The following is a 21284-nucleotide window of genomic DNA, read 5'->3' as shown; positions in this document are numbered from 1 at the left end:
GCGTGTGTTTTATCTGGGTGCTTCTGTTTACCTCCGCACTCCAAAGACGTGCAGGTATGTAGGTTAATTGGCTTCAGTAAAAAACAAATGTCATTGTCCTTAGTGTGTGTAGGATAGTGCTCGTGTACGGGGTGATCACTGGTTGGCGAGGGTTCAGCTGTGCTGCTGCATGTAAGAATTTCATTGTTCCAGCATGGACATAGGACAATAAAACATTTGACTCTAGACTTTTGACTCGATGGGCCGAAGGGTCTATTTCTATTTTCACACACAGAGTGGTGAATCTCTGGAACTCTCTGCCACAGAAGGTAGTTGAGGCCAGTTCATTGGCTATATTTAAGAGGGAGTTAGATGTGGCCCTTGTAGCTAAAGGGATCAGGGGGTATGGAGAGAAGGCAGGTACGGGATACCGAGTTGGATGATCAGCCATGATCATATTGAATGGCGGTGCAGGCTCGAAGGGCCGAATGGCCTACTTCTGCACCAATTTTCTATGTTTCTATGTTTCTACACTGTATCTCTAATCTAAACTAAACTAAAGTGAAACGGGGACATTTGCACAAAATTCATCAAACTACAGTTTATAATTGCAAATGAATTGACATTAACTAACAGTTAGTATCTCTGGTGGCTGCTGTACATAGTGAGCTACTGCATATTACTGCAAGCCCACGACACATCCAATCAGCCTGGCTCCAGCACTGTTATTTTGGGATAATTGACACTTCCCGCACACTGCATTTTTTAATTCTATAAATATAGAAGGTAATTAAGATTTCCTCTCCATATTGTGACAACAGAGCTGTCTTTGCAAATGGCAAATGACTATTAAAAGATGACATTTATCGCAATTCAAAACTCAAGACATGTTTCCTGGTAAGAGGGCTATTTTATCAATAATATTTCAGTGATATTATCCGTAGCTGGCCAAAGACCTCATCATCAAAAGTTGCAATGAGAACAGGTGACATTAAGATGGAAAAAGACACAGAGTGCTGGAGTAACTCAGCAGGTCAGGCAGCATCGGTGGAGAACATGGATAGGTGACGTTTCACAGAGTGCTGGAGTAACTCAGCGGGTCAGGCAGCATCTGTGGAGAACATGGATAGGTGACGTTTCACAAAGTGCTGGAGTAACTCAGCGGGTCAGGCAGCATCTGTGGAGAACATGGATAGGTGTCGTTTCACAGAGTGCTGGAGTAACTCAGCGGGTCAGGCAGCATCTGTGGAGAACATGGATAGGTGACGTTTCACAGAGTGCTGGAGTAACTCAGCGGGTCAGGCAGCAGAATGACTGAAGCAGCCACGTCGATGCTCGGCTGTCCCTCGAGATGTCTCACCCTCGGGAAAACCCGCAAAATATTTACTCCTGGACACTCAGGTGCAGGGCGCGTTGTTGGGAACGTTGCAGCACTCGCTGTTTACCTGAGCTGTGCATGTAGGGTGCATTAAACATTGCATCCACTCCACAGAGATAAGGTCATAAGGTGGCAAAGAATTCCACAGATTCACCACCCGCTGACTAAAGAAATTTCTCCTCGTCTACGGGGTAGCGAATGTGGATGATCAGCCATGATCACAGTGCATGGCGGTGCTGGCTCGAAGGGCCGAATGGCCTACTGCTGTACCTATTGTCTATTGTCTCCTTCCTAAAAGAACGTCACCTATTCTCTTTGCTCCAGTGATGCTGCCTGACCCGCTGAGTTACTCCAGCACTTTGTGTCTATCTTCGCGACCAGTGTTGCGTGTTGAGTGTGTTACGTGCCTCTGTGTGTGAAAGGGGCACCAGCACTCTTGCACACTAGTTTTCCACCAACCTCACGGTTGTTACCAGAACACCCTTAGGTGCCGGGACTTTGGGAAGCGATTCAGTTGCTCCCCACCAACACGACCTTCTCTCTTGTTGGTTCCCATTGCCAATGTAACCCAGGCAATGGCTACAACAATATGTTTCTCCCCAGTGCCCAGAACCAGACCTCTGGGGGTGACTTGGCTGTGGATAGCAGCACAACATCAGAGCTGTTTTTTTATCGATACCATTTATTATTTACTATTATAACCATCTGTTTATCTATTGAAACCATTCCAGTCCCAGCGTGGAAACAGGCCCTTCGGCCCACCGAGTCCGTGCTGATCCCCACACACTAACACTATCCTACACACACTAGGGACAATTTACACTTATACCAAGTCCAATTGACTTACAAACCTGTACGTCTTTGGAGTGTGGGAGGAAACCAGAGCACCTGGAGAAAACCCACGCGATCACGGGGATAATGTGCAAACACCGTATAGACAGCACCCGTAGCCGGGATCCAACCCGGTGGGCGGCGCGACTCACGTCGCAGCGGGTGTGTGTGTGTGTGTGTGTGTGTGTGTGTGTGCGTGTGTGCGTGCGTGCGTGCGTGCGTGCATGCTACTCACCATCATGGAGCTGGCCGAGTCCAGAGCGGGTGGAGCTGTGGTGGCGCGCTGCTGTGACCCGACCCCTGGAGTTTCGGAGGCTCCAACCGCAGGTCTGGCAGACAGTGACACCGGGAGCCCACGGGTCCCTGCTGGGAGACCGCTTTTCGAGACTTCTGCAACGGCGACTTCACCCTCCCGAGTCGTGGGGTCGAGGATGACCTGGAGCGGGGCCTTACATCACCGCCCGGCGCAGCTTCAACGGCTGCAGGACTTTGCTAGAGCCCGCCGGGGGCTCCAACAACAAGACCCGGAGCGTGGCCTTGCATCGCCCGGCGCGGCGTTAATGGCCGCGGGACAATTGCCATCGCCCGCCAGGGGCTTTGACTCTGACATCGGGAGGGGAATGGGGAGTGCAGGGGAGAGATAAGTTTTTTTGCCTTCCATCACAGCGAGGAGGAGATGCGCTGTGATGGATGTCTGTGTAAACTGTGTTGTGTCTTGGTTCTTTGTTTTCATGTGTGTATGACTGCAGAAACAACATTTCATTTGAGCCTCTATGAGGTTCAAGTGACAAATAAATAGTATTGTGTATTGTGTTGTATTGTCTCTGGCGCTGTGAGGCAACAACTCTACCACTGCACCACCATGCCGCCCGTATTCGTGATGGTATTTGACAGGACCCTTATTCAGACAATGAGGGATGATTTTCAAATAATGTTATTCACATAAGTGTGAAATATCTTGACAGTTGACATAGTTGGCAAGTTATTCTGGCAACTAATAACATTTCCTGTGAGAAATAGTTTCCTGTCTCTTGGCTGCTTGAGCAGAATAGTGCAACATCTAACAGCCGGGCTGCTTGGACAATGTGAAACACAATGCTGCTGCTGCTGCTGCTGTTCATTCTACATTGCTGCTTCTGCTGCTTATGTTCATAAGTAATAGGTGCAGCATTAGGCCATTCGGCCCATCCAGTCCACTCCGCCATTCAACATTGGCTGATCTATCTTTCCCTCTCAACCCCATTCTCCTGCCTTCTCCCCATAACCCCTGACACCTGGGTCAGACACTGACCATGGCCACAATGGACCCCATCAGCATGAGGGGCGGCATGGTGGTGCAGCGGTAGAGTTGCTGCCTCACAGTGCCAGATACACAGGTTCGATCCTGACTACGGGTGCTGTCTGTACGGAGTTTGTACGTGCTCCTCGCGACCTGCGTGGATTTTTGCCGGGTGCTCCGGTTTCCTCCCACACTCCAAATAGGTTAATTGGCTTGGTATAATATGGAGGGAGGGAGGGACAGAGGGGCGGTAGAGGTAGAGGGAGAGGGGGGGAGAGAGGGAGAGAGGAGAGGGGGAGTGGGAGGGGAGAGGGGAGAGGAGGAGGAGGGAGAGGGGAGAGGGGAGGGGAGAGAGGAGAGGGGGAGTGGGAGGGGGGAGTGGGAGGGGAGAGGGGGAGGAGGAGGGAGGGGGAAAGGGAGAGAGAGAGAGCTCCTCCTTGACTCAACGAATGGAAGCTACAACAAGGATGTAACTACCCTGTGTGTCACAGTCACAAAGCCATGTGTCTGGTTATATTTAATCATGTGACATAAGTCTCATCTGTTCATTACTAAAATTAACATTGGGTCACACATCAAAATGAATTTATAACCTAAAATTAATTCTGCAAGACAGCATCTCATGCCTGGAATTCTATTATGTTCAGATCCTGCTGCTGTTTTACTGCTGTCTTTCCCCGTTGCCTCGGGATGTCTACCTTTGGGTGGAATGTTCTTAACATGTGGGACAGCCTTGAGCAACTCAGACCATGTATAGCTGAGGTTATGTAGCGGGGATAAAGATTCATCTACATTCTTCTCCTATGAGCTGCACAGATTAGTGGAAGAATGCAGGTTGTCACGGTGGCGCAGCGGTAGAGTTGCTGCCTCACAGCTACAGACACCCGAGTTCCATCCCAGCTGTTATCAGGCAACTGAGCCATCCACTCACCAACTAGAGAGCTGTCCTGACGTCCCATCTACCTCATTGGAGACCTTAGATTTATCTTTAATCAGACTTTATCTTGCACTAAATGTTGTACTCTTCATCAATCACCTATAGCCTGTACACAGCTTGATTGTAATCATCTATAAACTTCTATTTGACTGGTTAGCACGCAACAAAACAGCTTTTCATTGTACCTCACTACACATGACAATAATAAGATAAACTAACAAAACTAAATGTAGAATTAATTGATTCATAGTGGGAGCAACATCGAAACCAGAAACTGCAGGTGCTGGTTTACAAAAGAAGATCAAAAGTACTGGAGTAACTCAGCGGGTCAGGCAGCATCTCCGGAGAACATGCACAGGTGACTTTATGGGTCAGACCCTTCATTCAGACTCTGAAGAAAGATCCCAATCTCAAACGTCACCTATCCATGTTCTCCACAGATGCTGCCTGACCCGCTGAGTTACTCCAGCACTCTGTGAAACGTCACCTATCCATGTTCTCCACAGATGCTGCCTGACCTGTTGAGTTACTCCAGCACTTTGGGTCTTCTTCATAAATCCATAAGTGATAGGAGCAGAATTAGGCCATTCGGCCCATCAAGTCTACTCCGCCATTCAATCATGGCTGATCTATCTCTCCCTCCTAACCCCATTCTCCTGCCTTCTCCCCATAACCCCTGACACCCGTACTAATATTCTTGCAGGATTAATATAGATAGGCATGATGGTTAGTATAGATGCAGTGGGCCGAAGGGCCTATTTTTTTTTTGTCATACAAATCTATAACTCGAGACGTTGGAAAAACTCCAGCACACAACTTTGCAAAACGATATGTTTCACACCCTCATGCCAGCGTTAACTCCACTCTCTGGTAATTAGTTGAATGCTGATAGTGAAGAGAATGTTTCTAGTTACATAATCAAAAAAAAACATCACAAAATGAGATTGGAAATTGAGGCTGGCAACAGGAGCAGATAAAGGTTTAACATGTCCGCGTGTGTTTCCGCTCTTCACTGGGAAGCAGTGTTCCTAATTAAGATCAACTAGGAATAAGAAGGCGTCTATAAATGGGACTTACCAGTCGGCCCACTGTCATGTGAGAATCAAGGCAGGCAGGAAGTCTGCAATCCATGCCTAACATGGGAGTTAAAGCTGAGGTAAAAATGACATCTGGAGCCAGTTATTCAAGGAATGTGGAGACATAATGATCTCTGAAACACATACCCTTTACCTCACCCACCCCGACATGGTGCAGAAGCTAATTCACACTCCGCCTGATCCCACTCATAAGGTCATAAAGCCATGTGATAGGAGCCATTCGGCCCATCAAGTCCACTCCACCATTCAATCATAGCTGATCTATCTCTCCCTCCTAACCCCATTCTCCTGCCTTCTCACCATAACCCCTGACACCCGTACTAATTAAGAATCTATCTACGTATCACCACCTTAAAAATATCCATTGACTTGGCCTCCACAGCCGTCTGTGGCACTGAATTCCACAGATTCACCACCCTCTGGCTAAAGACATTTCTTGCAGCCAATAACTACAAATCTGTACATCTTTGGTGTGAGGGAATCCGGAGCAGCTGGAACAAACCCACGCAGGTCACGGGGAGAACGTGCAAACTCCGTGCAGACAGCACCCGTAGTCAGGATTGAACCCGGGGCTCTGCCGCCATGAGGCAGCAACTCTACCGCTGCGCCACCGTGCCGCCTGAATTAGACTGCGATTTCAGTTTCTCTTTTAAAAAGCGACTTTAAGACAATGAAGAATGAAGATCTCATCTTTAATAAAGGCACGTGTGCTCAGAGTAGGCACTGAAAGTTCACATGTTAGTTACATATAGAGTCCATACATGAAATAGCTCTGCAAACTATGATACTGAGGATGACTACAATGAGCCCGAGGCCATACTCTTGTCCTTCAGATGTCTGACTGGAGTTTTGTTCAACCGACACTGTAAAACCATTCAGCGTGAACATTAGATGTTTGTAATCCTCCTGCATGGCTAATGCTAGTCTTTCTTTCCTGTTGCTATCTTCCCCTCCTTGAACTCACAGGTGACTTGAGAACTTGAGCCAATCTGTGCGCAGGAGGATGTGGTATTGAGGAAGGAGGTGGATAGTGAGCCAACCTGCTTGGGGGAGGTTGGCTGAGGAGGACATGTTGACCAGACCCTGGGCCCACTCTTTCAAATACGGCCCACCAGGTCCCTATGTCCAAAACTGAGACCGCCATCTTCAGTCATGCTGCTTTGCCTGTTGGATGAAGGGTGGGCTTGTGATTCATGATGACACAGAGGAGAATTCTACCAATGATCCACACTGCAGCTGAAGGCACTGGCCACAATCTGGGAACGGCCCTTCTTATCCCCCAGCCAGACTTTGGTATGTTGCTCAAGTCTCGTGTCCACACCAGCTGACATCAGCCAGAGCAGATTTCACTCTGAAACCATCATGAGCTGCGCAGGTTCACTGTCTTCCGTGATTCCCTCTGGAGAAGGCCAGGGTTCACCACAGGGGAGGGGGGGGGGGGGGGGGGGGGGGGGAGAGCATGTCCAACACTAAATCATACGTTGCCAGAGGTTAATCTACTAGTGTACTGCAGAGATCTTCCAACTCGCCCACACACTGGCCACAACCAAAGATCCTACAGCGAGCAAGATAGTCCACTCTATGAAAAAGACATAGTACGGTCATGGGCAGATTCACGGGTAATTATCGGCCCCATTTCCGTAACCGGCTTCCGTCTCTGCACCAAAGATCCCGTAGCAGAGCAAAGATACTAGTGCGGAGACGGAAGCCGGTTACGGAAACATCCTCGTAAAAATAAAAGTTATTTGGTAAAAATCTTGTCATTTTCAGAATTATAATTTATTAACACAAACTGTTCCCCCGCAACGTTGATTACACTGCGAGTCGAGTCGGGTCGGGTCGGGTTACTGAAATGGATGAAAAAAAGGCCCACGTTCCGCTCCATTGCGTACTACACGCCAGCCCATTGCATTTAGCAGGAGTGGTCTATCTTGCTCCACTATAGGATCTTTGGTCAGACCCGGCTGCAGCTGAGGTTTAGAGTGGCACATCTGAAAATGGACTTGAACAAGAGGAACCAGGAGGCCACAACTTGCTAACTGGTCCACCAACAATGCAGAACACAAGAAAATATAAGGCATTTATTAAAACAATAAATATTCTCACTGTTGAAGGAGCTAACAATCCATCGGTATAGCGCTAACAAATACATTCATCTCTTCCCATTCCACCTCCAGTGGTCATTACAAGCTGAGACAATGTTATTCTCTGGAGTTTGCAGAGAGAATATAGAGTGTTAAATTGAAAAAGAGCCAAGGGGTATGGATGTATGTATGCTGGATATTAACTGGTGTGTTTGATTCCTTATCATTATCTTTGTAGCTCCAACCAGCTCCCCTCTACATCCTAGGTATTTCAATGGTAGATAGAAATACTGGAGAAACTCAGCGGGTGAGGCAGCATCTATGGAGCGAAGGAATAGGTGACGTTTCAGGTCAAGACACGGAAGCATCTATGGAACGAAGGAATAGGTGACGTTTCGGGTCGAGAAGGGTCTCGACCCAAAACGTCAACTATTCCTTCACTCCATAGATGCTGCCGCACCCGCTGAGTTTCTCCAGTATTTGTATCTACCATTGATTTTTCCAGCATCTGCAGTTCCTTCTTAAACAACCTCTCTATATCCTGGCCAGTTTAACTGCAGCTGAATCCTCTGCCACTGGAAAACAGCGAGAGTCTAGAATGCTCGGTGTCAGATGGTGAACCGAGATAGGCAGACCAGCCCGGAGCTTGTGTATCACCACAGCCCGCTCGGTGGCCTGCGAACCATCTTTCTCCAGCACCGCTCACCGCCGGCACCACTCACTCACACACTTTGGCAGGTTAATGTTACAAGTGATGGCTATAGAATCAAGGCAAGTCCACCACATTTGGTTTGTAGAAAGAAAAGCAAAATATATATATCCAACATAAAAATCACAATATTATTATGATATGTGGTCTAAATGGTTTATAACCCAAAGTTGGCAGCGTGTGCACTGGTTGGGAGTTTTGCATGTAGTGAGCAGCCTTGAATGGTTGAGGTCAGCAAGGCACTAGACACCAGTCTCTGCTCCGGCTAACATTCCATAACCATAAATATTGCATTGATTATTGCAAGGAAAAAAATAATAATAATGAACTCCCTCACCCAGCCGGAGCTGGGCGGGCACAAGTTCCCCAGCGAGCGCGCTTCACAAAGCTTCTTGTTTGGCTTCTTGTTCCTTGTGTTGTTGCCGCTCCCGTGAAGGTTTTGACTTGTTTTGGGGCTCTGATCGTGCGTGGCGTACCCCCCCCCACCCCCCACACAGTGGAGTGCGGCCTTTCTACAAGACACGGTGAAAGGCTCGGGGGAGTCTCAGTGCTGCCTTTCAACATCTTTCTTTAGAAAATCTACCGGTATAAACACGAGTGAAAAGGCGCAGGGCTTCAAGGGGCTTCTGTGATCGAAGGTGAGCAGTGGTCTCAATGAGATATCTGCATTGACTTGCTCAAACCCCGCGCACTGTATATCTGCAGTGCTGGAGGAAGGTTATGGGGAGAAGGCAGGAGAATGTTGGGGGGAGGCGGGGGTTAGGAGGGAGAGATAGATCAGTCAACATTGAATAGTGGAGTAGACTTGATGGGTCAAATGATGGGCCTAATTTTATTCCTATTTCCTACGATCTTATGACTTCTTTCACTCGGTCCCAGGGGTAACGGTTCCTCAGGCTGAGAGGCAGCTCTTAAGGAACCGAACTGGGCTCCCGGGGAAAGCTGCAATGGGCTGCTCATTGCTTCAAGGTGAGAGAGACAGACACGAAATGCTGGAGTGACCCAGCAGCTCAGGCAGCATCTCATGTGGAAGAGGTGATAATGTAGGGATACAAACAGTGAAACTAGCAGGGTGACCAGGGTGGGGGGGAGGGATGGAGAGAGAGGGAATGCAAGGGTTACTTGCAATCACTCTGATGGCAATTAACCCTCGCATTCCTTTGCACCTCTATCCTTCTCCACCAACTCCCAGTTTGAAGAAGAGTCACCTATTCCTTTCCTCCACAGATGCTGCCTGCCCCGCTGAGTTACTCCAGACCTTTGTGTCTATCTCCGGTGTAAACCAGCATGTGCAGTTCCTTCCTACACAAGGCAAACTGCAGGCAGCCTGGCTCTGTCGGGGAGGGAGATGGTTCCCATTCAACCCGTCTGGGATTGGACCGGTTTCATGCATTACAGGATGAGCTGCAGGAAGCAACTGCAGATGCTGGTCTACACCGAATATAGACACAAAATGCTGGAGCAACTCAGTGGGTCTGGCAGCATCTCTGGAGAAAAAGAATAGGTGACGTTTCGAGTCGGGACCCTTCTTCAGACTTAAAGTAGAGGTGGACGTCAAGATGAGACTCTTCTTTCAGTCTGAAGAAGGATCCCAACCTGAAAAGTCACCCATCCCTTCTCTACGGAGATGCTGCCTGTCCCGCTGAGTTACTCCAGCACATGGCCAGAAGCATTGAAGCCAGGGAGAAGGATGTGTTTCTGGATTGTCAGTGTGGTGTGGGGAGAGGGCTGGTCACTGGCCTGGTCCAGTCACCACAAAGTGAGGAAGGACCACAAACAGGGCCAGGGTTTTGCTGAAGGGCTGCAAGGGATGAGGCAAGTCAGGCCGTGACTCATCTTCTGTTTGCCTGCGGTCGGTCCATGGGGGCAAGAGGGAGGTGAGCGTACACTGGGGATAGGGGGGAATGGGTCAGTGGCTCCAGGCAGGTTGACCTGAGGCAGGCTGACCCGCCCCATCTCTCCACTAATGTCCCGTTCGGCTGCAGAAGTGCATCGTAAGGCAAATGTAAATCCCGTCGGATCTCACGTTTGAAACACAGCAGCCTTGTCGGGTGAGCCTAAACGCCACATTACCACACTAGGGCGAGGGCTGTGGTGAATTAAAGTGCTGAATGAGTCATTATGACCCTTCTGGCATGTCACAACTCTCTATTGAAGGGGCTGAAAAGTGAGGTAATTTTTTTTAAGGCCTTGAAATGTTCAGGAAAACAAAACTATCTACATTTCATTTATGAACCTACCCCCCCTCCCCTCCCCTACCCCCTCCTCCCCCCCACACACCGCTCCCGCCCCAAGGCGTCAATTCCACACGGCGTATGTTAATTGTTTGCGAGCATGAGGGCAATGCTTACACGACCACCTCTCACTCCAAACACTCTGGCCTGCGTTACTTCCACAATATGGGGCAATGTCCAAGTGCGGTGACAACCACCAAGGAAGGCAGTGGGCTGAGGAACAAGTGAACCCTGGGCTGTGTGGGAGGCAGCTCAGTCCATCAGGCCAGCGCACTGGGAGCTCCACAAATGGGTTTCCTCTGCCTGCATCCGCTCTCTTCATCCTGCAAGGCACAAACAAACAGACAGACACGTTACACCGAGAAATCTCTCTGCTGAACTTTTACATTTGCCTCCAAGGTCGACACAAAATGCTGGAGTAACTCAGCGGGACAGGCAGCATCTCTGGAGAGAAGGAATGGGTGACGTTTCTGCAGACTGAAGAAGGGTCTCGACCCGAAACGTCACCCATTCCTACTCTCCAGAGATGCTGCCTGTCCCGCTGAGTTACTCCAGCTTTTTGCGTCTACCTTCGATTTAAACCACCATCTGAAGTTCTTTCCTACACATATTTTAAGTTTGCCTTTCAACTCTAGGTCCTACATTTGCTCTCAGCTAGTTGCCATGGCTACAATTTAAAGGTCTTTTTTTTAATTCCCCAAATAAAGTCACGATTAAGGAGACGGAGGAAAAGGAGGTCTGCTGGAGCACGGGCTCATTCAGGCCATCGAGTGGACAGAATGCGTGACTGAGGATGTTGCCAGGACTAGAGGGTGTGAGCAACAGGGAGAGGTTGAGCAGGCTGGGACTCCACTCCCTGGAGCGCAGGAGGATGAGGGCTGATCTTATAGAGGTGTATAAAATCATGAGAGGAATAGGTCGGGTAGACCCACAGGGTCTCTTGCCCAGAGTAAGGGAATCGAGGACATTGGTTTAAGGGTGAAGGGGGAAAATGTTAATAGGAATCTGAGGGGTAACCTTTTCACGCAAAGGGTGGTGGGTGTATGGAACGAGCTGCCGGAGGAGGTAGTTGAGGCAGGGACAATCACAACCTTTAAGAAACAGTTAGACAGGTCCATGGATAGGATAGGTTTGGAGGGATATGGACCAAATGCAGGCAGGTGGGACTAGTGTAGCTGGGACATGTTGGTCTGTGTGGGCAAGTTGGGCCAAAGGGCCTGTTTCCATGTTGTATCACTCTATGACGCTCTAAGACTCTAGAAATCGGGTCATAAGGTGTCTCACTGACTGGAAGGTCACGTTGAAATGATCAGTGCAAAGCCCAGAGGCAGATAGACTGGGATCCGAGAGAAACAAAAGCATTTACGTCATTATGTTTTCATTAAAATGTCAGTGGGATTTATAACAACTCAGCATGGAGTAGAGCTACCTTTAGGAAGGAGACGAGAAGGGATTTCTTTAGTCAGAGGGTGGTGAATCTGTGGATGAAGGCTGTGGAGGCCATCAATGGATATTTTCTTCACACAGAGATAGATAGATTCTTGATTAGTGCGGGTGTCAGGGGTTATTGGGAGAAGGCAGGCGAATGGGGTTGAGAGGGAGGGATAAATCAGCCATGATTGAACGGCGGAGTAGACTCAATGGGCCGAATGGCCTAATTCTGCTCCTATCAATTATGAACTACACTGCATTGAAACGTCAGGACACATTCCACAGACAATGTATGGAGCTGGGTTTCATTTTGTAACACACTGGCTCAAGGCGATGGAGATTTATCAACTAATCCAGGCAGATATATGTAAAAGCAAGGATAGTAAGAGGCTGGCTGACTTATTTGAGCACTAGAGATACTTTAAGTCTATTAAGTCTTTGTCAAACTGAACAGGCTTTGAAATCTTTGATGGTTAATTATCTGTCATGCTCCGTTTTATTCCTTTCATTTGTCAAGAGACATTTTTAGCTCAGGCAATCTGCTCTTAAATAACATTTTCTTCTTAAAGTGGCTCCATTCAATTACGTGGCAGAGATTTTTTACCAGGTTTCATAAACGTGAGGCTTTAAACATGTAAATGACGGGGTGATTAACGGCAAATGCTTTGTCCGAGTGGAGGGGCAGATTAAGGACGACAAAACTAAAGTTGTACAAAGAACTGCAGATGTTGCCCTATACGAAAGGACGCAAAGTACTGGAGTAACTCAGCGGGTCATTTCTAGAGAAAACAGATACATGCATAGGACATTTTCCCCACCCCCCATCAGTCTGAAGAAGGGTTTCGGCCCGAAACGTCGCCTATTTCCTTCGCTCCATAGATGCTGCTGCACCCGCTGAGTTTCCCCAGCAATTTTGTGTACCCATGCATAGGACACGTTTGGAGGGATATGGACCAAACCCAGGCAGGTGGGACTAGTGTAGCTGGGATGTGTTGGCTGGTGTGGACAAGTTGGGCCGAAGGGCCTGTTTCCACACTATGACTCGAAAAGGAATGGGTAATATTTCAGGTCGAGACCGTTCCTCAGACTGGACCTGAAACGTCACCTATTCCTTCTCTCCAGAGATGCTGCCTGACCCACTGAGTTACTCCAGTTTTGTGTGTCTATCTTCGGTTTACACCAGCATCTGCAGATCATTCCCACACACTATCGCTGGACCGCGGACTATCTTTGATCTGACTTTACTGGACTTTATCTTGCACTAACGTTATTGACATTATCATGTTTCTGTACACTGTGGACGGCTTGATTGTAATCATTTATTGTCTTTCTCATGTATCGACTGACTAGCACACGACAAAAGCTTTTCACTGTACCTCGGTACACGTAACAATAAACTAAACTCAAATCAAACTTTACTCAAATCACTCAACAATAATATATATCCATCTTACACTGTTGGAGGCCTCATCTTCATTCTGCTCACTAGGGAAACCATCAAAGTCTTCCCGCTCTGTGTCGAATGCATCCTCTTCATAGTCGGTCTGGTAGTCAGACTCATCTGCAGAGAAAGACATAGTGAAAGGCCTGGATAGAGTGGATGCGGGGACGATGTTCCCACTAGTGGGAGAGTCTAGGACCAGAGGTCACAGCCTCAGAATTAAAGGACGTTCCTTCAGGAAGGAGATGAGAAGGAATTTCTTTAGTCAGAGGGTGGTAAATCTGTGGAATTCATCGCCACAAAAGGCTGTGGAGGCCAAGTCAGTGGATATTTTTAAGGCAGTGATTGACAGATTCTTGATTAATACGGGTTATGGGGAGAAGGCAGGTGAATGGGGTTAGGAGGGAGAAATAGATCAGCCATGATTGAATGGTGGAGTAGACTTGATGGGCTGAATGGTCTAAACCTGCTCCTATGACATGAGTTTATTCGAAGGCAGCAAACGCTATGTTGGGTTGGAGCAGAGTTAGTGTGGCTTTAGTTGTGGCTGTGGAGTGAACGGCCCTTTCACAGCAGCTGAAGGCTCAAGGCCAACTGTGGAAGAATGCCATTCACGACTCGCGCATTGACTGGTGACTCACACTGTGGTATAAACCACACACACAACAGCACTCGCCAGACCCCACGTCTGTCAACTGTGGTGCAGCGGTAGAGTTGCTGCCTCACAGCGCCAGAGACCCAGGTTCCATCCTGAACTACGGGTGCTGTCTGTACTGAGCGTGTACGTTCTCCCCGTGACCAGAGTGGGTTTTCTCCGGGTGCTCCGGTTACCTCCCACACTTCAAAGACGAGCAGGATTGTAGTTTAATTGGCTTGGTAAAAATTGTAAATTGTCCCTAATGGTAGATGCACAGAGTCTCTTGCCCAGAGTGGGGGAATCGAGGGCCAGAGGACATAGGTTCAAGGTGAAGGGGGAAAGATTTAATAGGAATCTGAGTGGTAACTTTTTCACTCAAAGGGTGGTGGGTGTATGGAACAAGCTGCCAGAGGAGGTAGTTGAGGCCGGGACTATCCCAACATTTAAGAAACAGTTAGACAGGTACATGGATAGGACAGGTTTGGAGGGATATGGACCAAACGCAGGCAGGTGGGACTAGTGTAGCTGGGACATGTTGGCCGGTGTGGGCAAGTTGGGCTGAATGTTTCCATGCTGTATCACTCTATGACACCAGTGTGTGTAGGATAGTGCTCGTGCGTGGGGATTGTTGTACAACGTCTATGTGCAGTGTTTAAAGTTCAATACTCACCGTCCACAGCTAGGATCTTTGCAGGCTCGATTCTGGAGACTATTTCAGCCAGATCAGTGAAGGTGGTGTTCGGACAAGTGACCTGTTGGAAGGAGAGTATTGATGTTATACAGAGCAGGAGAGAAATACTTTTCATTATATCATCTATTATTATATTGTGTTCCCAGTTTAGCTGCAACAGAAATACAACGATACTGAGAGAGAGGGGGGGTGGGGGAGAGATTATGAGAGAAGGGCTGGGGGGGGAAATGTCAATAGGATGCTGCCGAGCCTCTTGAATCATTTGCTTTTATTCCACTACCTCCAGCGTCTGCTATGTTTTTCACTTTCACCTGTCCAGCATTGCTCTTCAGCCGCGTGGCTGGAAAGCAGGATCCGTGTGTCTGGGCAGCAGCTGCTTCAAACACAGGAACCTCAGCTCTAATGATTCTGCAGGCAGCACCATCAAATGAGAATCGCAGTCATGAGACAAGAACTCTTCCACTTCTGTGAACTGCAAACAGCTTGGGTCTCTTGTAAACCAGACTAATCCTACATCAACACCAAAGTAAGTTATTAATTTGCAATTTGAAAGGAAGAGTGGCTCTGGTGGAATTGTTCTTTGTTAGACGGCTGCTGGGAGATTAGAGTCATTATTACTGGGCGGCAATAGACAATAGGTGCAGGAGTAGGCCATTCGGCCCTTCGAGCCAGCACCACCATTCAATGTGATCATGGCTGATCATCCCCAATCAGTACCCCGTTCCTGCCTTCTCCCCATATCCCCTGACTCTGCTATCTTAGAAACATAGAAATTAGGTGCAAGAGTAGGCCATTCGGCCCTTCGAGCCTGCACCGCCATTCAATATGATCATGGTTGATCATCCAACTCAGTATCCCGTACCTGCCTTCTCTCCATACCCTCTGATCCCCTTAGCCACAAGGGCCACATCTAACTCCCTCTTAAATATAGCCAATGAATTGGCCTCGACTACCCTCTGTGGCAGGGAGTTCCAGAGATTCACCACTCTCTGTGTGAAAAAAGTTCTTCTCATCTCGGTTTTAAAGGATTTCCCCCTTATCCTTAAGCTGTGACCCCTTGTCCTGGACTTCCCCAACATCGGGAGCAATCTTCCTGCATCTAGCCTGTCCAACCCCTTAAGAATTTTGTAAGTTTCTATAAGATCCCCTCTCAATCTCCTAAATTCTAGAGAGTATAAACCAAGTCTATCCAGTCTTTCTTCATAAGACAGTCCTGACATCCCAGGAATCAGTCTGGTGAACCTTCTCTGCACTCCCTCTATGGCAATAATGTCCTTCCTCAGATTTGGAGACCACTGCTACTGGGAACAGCGAATCATTGTTGTGATAGTCCCTGCCTCAACTACCTCTTCTGGCAGCTCGTTCCATACACCCACCACCCTTTGTGTGAAAATGTTACCACTCAGATTCCTATTAAATCTTTCCCTCCTCACCTTAAACCAATGTCCTCTGGTTCTCGATTCCCCTACACTGGGTTAAAGACACTGCATTTATCTTATATTTTCCTCTCATGTTTTACATTCCTCTATAAGATCACCCCTCTTCCACCTGCGCTACAAGGAATAAAGTCCTAGTGTGCTTAACATCTCCCTGTAGCTCAGGGCCTGGAGTCCTGGCAACATCCTCGTAAATCTTTGCACCCTTTCAACCACTCAACATCTTTCGTAGAATAGGGTGACCAAAACTGAACACAATACTCTGAATGTGGCCTCTCCAATGTCTTGCCCAAAAGTGGGTGGTTTTGCAGATTCCACTTTATCATCCACTCCCGACACACCAGGTGCATTTTACAGGGACCAATTAATCTACAAACCCACGAGTCCCTTGGGACGTGGGGGGAAACCGGAGCACCCGGAGGAAACCCACGCAGTCACAGGGAGAACGTGCAAACTCTGCACAGACAGCACCCGAGGTGAGGATGGAACCCGGGTCTCTGGCGCTGTGAGACAGGGAGACTTCACAATCAAGGTTAGCGCACGGCATTGTAGCTAGTCTGTCGTCATGGATACAGGATAATCACCTACACATTTGCATTATAAATGTTTAGTAAAGCAATTCAAATACAGTGGCATCCAGAATTTTACAAATAAATGTACATGGAATAACATGCACAGTGAAAAGGCGATGAAAGGAAAGATTCTGTTTTATGTTTAAAGGCACAAATCAAATATAGCTGACTAGCAGAAAGCAATTGTGAGCTGTGGGCCAGTGAGCAGCTTGCACGATGATGGGTTTCCTTCAGCTGATGCTTTGAACAGAAGAAAGGTCATAAAAAAAGACTCAAACTGAATACAGAAGATCAGTCTTCATTTGTATGTGTATTTGAAGTGTAGCTGATACACATTGTGAGTCATTAGAGTTCACCAGTGAGGAGAAGTGCTGGCTGTAGTAAAGCACTTCAGCATTCAGGTACTCACTCAAACACAACCAATTATGACTGCAACCAGATTAGCACGGTGGCTCAGCGGTAGAGTTGCTGCCTCACAGCGCCAGAGACCCCGGTTCAATCCTGCCCACGGGTGCTGTCAGTACAGAGTTTGTACGTTCTCCCGGTGATCACGTGGGTTTTCTCCGGGTGCTCCGGTTTCCACCCACACTTCAAAGACGTACGGTTTGTCGGCTAATTGGCTTCCGTAATATTGCAAATTGTAAAATTCTAAAATTGTCCCTAGTGTGTAGGATAGTGGTAACGTGCGGGAATTGTCGGTCGGCGCGGACTCGGTGGGCCGAAGGGTGTGTGTCCACGCTGTATCTCTAAACTAAAGATCAAGAAGAGTCCTACCAAACACTGTATGAGCGCGCGCGTGCGTACACACACACATACGTATACCGGAGAAAAGGCACGCACAGGTCACGGGGAGAACGTACAAACTCCATACAGACAGCACCCGTAGTCAGGATGGATCCCGGATCTCTGGGGCAGTAAGGCAGCAACTCTACCACTGCACCACCGTGCCTCCCCAAGTGATTTGAAACTGAAAGCCAAACTTACATCAGAGGGCCGTGTCTTGGCAACCTGGTCAATGGGCCTGTCTTTCAGGATCTTGTCAATGACTCCGTTCCTATTCCACAACTCAAAGAGTGTCTTCCCATGCTGGTACCCGACCTCCTGTGTGGGAAGAAAGGGTGAAGGATCATTTGAAGAGCAACGCTGTTAAGAGCATAAAACCAATAGGATATAGGAGCAGATTTAGGCCATTCAGCCCATCAAGTCTACTCCGCCACTCAATCATGGCTGATCTATCTCTCCCCCTTAATTCCTATTCTCCTGTCGTGACCCAAAACATTGCCCGTTCCTTCTCTCCAAAGATGCTGCCTCACACGCTGAGTTACTCCACCATTTTGTCTACCTTTGATTTAAAGTTCTTATGTATACACATATGTACATGTGTATGCATGTTTATGTGTGTGTGTGTGAGAGAGAGCATGTGAAAGTGTGCGAGAGAAAGAGCGTGTGAGAGTGTGAGTGTGCAAGTGTGTACATATATATAGTTATATATACACTGAAGTGTTTCAGCAGTTTATGATGATGTTCACGTATCAGTTGTGCTGCTGCAAGTGTGAACATCATTGTTCTGTTCCAGAGTCTATGACAATCAAACACGTGACTAAAGGTACAGATACCAATCAGGGAGCCACAGGAATCTACTTACAGCAATTTCATTGAATTTGCCGAACTCCAGCGTTCCGTAGCGATCGATGGGGGGCCTGATGTACTCACAGTAGTCACTATTCTTCACCACCTCCAGCTGCCGCACGCAGCAGACGTAAGCCAGCCGCGTCTGGATCTCAGCCATGCCCAGAACCTGCAGGTCATAGAGTCACAGAGTGATACAGTGTGGAAACTTGCCCACACCGGCCAACATGTCCCAGCTAGTTCCACTTCTGTACCTCTTGCCAGATTTGAGAGGAGAAGAGGGAGTGGCCGGGCTGAGACTGGTCCTTATTATGCTGCTGGCCTTGCCGAGGCAGCATGATGTGTAGATAGAGTCAGTGTGTGTGTGTGTGTGTGTGTGTGCGTGTGTGCGTGTGTGTGTGTGTGTGTGCGTGCGTGCGTGCGTGTGTGCGTGCATGCATGCGTGTGCATGTGTCTTAGTTGTGTGTATGTTAGCTGTCTGTGCGTGATCTGTGTGTGTTAGTTGTCAGTGCGTTGTGTGTGTGGGAGGGAAGGAGAGAAGAGAGGGAGGGATGGAGAGAAGGAGAGAAGGGAAAAGAGAGAGAGGAAGGAAGGAGGGAAGGAGAGAAGGGAGGGAGGGAAGAAGGGAAGGAAGGGAGGGAGAGGGCCGGCGGTGGGAGCGGATCCCGGGGTCCGGGCATGAGCTGAGGCCGAGATTTGTAAACGTTGCTCCAATCCCCGGCCCGGCCCTCCCTGTATTGTTCACCACGTCTCCCTGGGGAGAGAGAGGGGTGGAGCCGGGGCTGTGTGCGTGAAGCACGGCGACTGGAGGGGCGGGAGCATGAGGGAACGACCCATCTCCCCCTCTGCCCCTTCTCCATTCCCCCCTCACACCCCCCTCCCCGTCTACCCCTTTCTTCCCCCTCCACCCCTCTACTCTCTCCACCCCCCTCTCCCCCGTCCCACTAGAGCGGTGCTCTAGGATCTTTGGAGTACTCTAGCGCGGGACCTTTAGGAGCAATTGGTCCAATCGGCTTAAGGCCGGCCCTGGGCGTTGATGTGCTTTCTTGGTCGTTGCTTCAATGTCGCTGGTCCAGGGGAAGTTACTGGTGATCTTCATTCCTGAGAATTTGGAGAACGTGCCTTCCAACACTTCCACCTTCCTCTGGCCCAGGAAAGGAGCTGAGGCCAGCACAGGATCACAGGAACAGTGGGACAGGATTAAGGGGCCGAGTGGCCCACTCCTGCTCCTATTTACATTTGCTCTTGCGTTTTAACTTGTGCTGCCATTATCGTAGCTAAAACTCTGTTCTTGTCACCTAGCAACACAGTGCTTGCCTCATCCCTACATTAAATGTTGGCTGGATTACACCACAATTAAACCATCTGATTATTCTGCTGGGATTCTCTCCATGGTTTTAGTCACACCTAGAACCTTCTCAAATCTCTGCACTTCTCCAAATCTGGACACTCACACATCTTAATTTCCTTGACTTCTCTATTATGGAGATATTCATTAGCCTAGGCTCTGGTATATACCCCAGCCTACAACATTCATGTCTATAGTGGCATCTACGAGACTTCTGAATTGAGTTCAGTTTAGTTTAAAGTTGTCACAGGTTAATTGGCTTGGTATAAATGTAAATTGTCCCTAGTGTGTGTAGGATCGTGTTGGTATGCGGGGATCGCTGGTCGGCACGGACTTGTGGGCCGAAGGGCCTGTTTCCACGCTGTATCTCTAAACTAAACTAAAGATCACGAAGAGTTCGACCAAACTCTTGATTTGGATTTTGTGCGACTGTTGCTTGACTTGCAGTATTAGGGCCTGAAGCATCAATTTGATGTCTAAATTAGACTCATGGTTGAAGGAATATTGCATTAATGAGAGCTAATGCGATTAGAACTGTTTGTTCCATTGTAAGATCAACACTAACATGGTCTGATTAAGTTAGTCTGGCTTGTTTCTATGTGCACCAAGTTATAGTTTATAATGCGTTAGAGCGAAAATATTCAGAACAAATATGAGAAAATATTTAGATGTCATCAGTTCAACTGGAAATATTTGTTTTCTGCCGAGTTACACAGTCTGAAGAAGGGTCTCGAGCCGAAATGTCAGCCATTCCTTCTCTCCAGAGATGCTGCCTGTCCCGCCGAATTACTCCAGCATTTTGTGTCTATCTTCAATTTAAACCAGCTTCTGCAGTTCTTTCCCACACAATTTCTATCCTACTTTGCAACATATTCAATTTCAATGGCAGGGAACATTCCCCTCAAAACCAAATTAAGTTGGAAGGTTATGTTACAGTGTACAGGGTGTTGGTGAGACCACATTTGGTGGATTGTGTTCAGTTTTGGGTACTCGGTCTTAGGAAAGATGGTGTTATTCTGCAAAGACTGCGGAGAATATTTACAAGGATGTTACCAAGACTTGTGGGCCGGAGCAATAGGGAGAGGTTGACCTGGCTAGGACGTTACTGCTTGGAGCTCTGGAGACTGAGGGGGTGATCTTATTGAGGTGTACAAGATCGTGAGGGGAATAGATAGGGTGAATGCACATGGCCTTTTATCCAGAGTAGGGGAATCAAGAACCAGAGGACATTGGTTTCAGGTGAGAGGGGAAAGACTTAATAGGAATCTGAGGGGTAACTTTTTCCACACAGAGCTGCCAGAAGAGGTCGTTGAGGCAGGTGCTATAACAACATTTAAAAGTCTTTTGGACAGGTACATGGATAGGAAAAGTCTAGAGGGATGCGTGCCAATCACTGGTTGGTGGGACTAATGTAGATGGGGCATCTTGGTCTACCTGGGCATGTTGGGCCAAAGGGCCCATCTCCATGAGCTCCTTGAACGGTGGCGCAGCAGGTAGAGTTGCTGCATCACAGCGCCGGAGACCCGGGTCCGATCCTGACTACGGGTGCTGTCTGTACGGAGTTTGTACGT

The 21284-nt window shown here is 48.2% G+C and overlaps 1 protein-coding gene across 2 annotated transcripts in view; it reads right to left on the bottom strand.

Annotated features, from left to right (window-relative positions):
* Positions 1 to 10087: 10087 nt before the first annotated feature.
* The window catches only part of pnpla7 (patatin like phospholipase domain containing 7), a 122828-nt gene continuing 111631 nt past the window's right edge, over positions 10088 to 21284 (bottom strand). For both annotated transcript variants that reach the window (XM_033049375.1, XM_033049376.1), the window contains exons 31-36: positions 18382 to 18534; positions 17721 to 17837; positions 14708 to 14789; positions 13414 to 13520; positions 10571 to 10851; positions 10088 to 10539 (exon numbers count right to left, since the gene is read on the bottom strand). In XM_033049375.1, coding sequence (XP_032905266.1) covers positions 10789 to 10851; positions 13414 to 13520; positions 14708 to 14789; positions 17721 to 17837; positions 18382 to 18534 — 522 coding nt within the window. In that variant the 3' untranslated portion in view covers positions 10088 to 10539; positions 10571 to 10788. The remainder of the gene's footprint in view (positions 10540 to 10570; positions 10852 to 13413; positions 13521 to 14707; positions 14790 to 17720; positions 17838 to 18381; positions 18535 to 21284) is intronic.

The sequence above is a fragment of the Amblyraja radiata genome, chromosome 32 (genome assembly GCF_010909765.2).
Source record: "Amblyraja radiata isolate CabotCenter1 chromosome 32, sAmbRad1.1.pri, whole genome shotgun sequence".
NCBI classification, from domain to species: Eukaryota; Metazoa; Chordata; class Chondrichthyes; order Rajiformes; family Rajidae; genus Amblyraja; species Amblyraja radiata.
The sequence above is the reverse complement of the archived record's forward strand: the minus strand, read 5'-3'. Positions and strand labels throughout refer to the sequence as shown.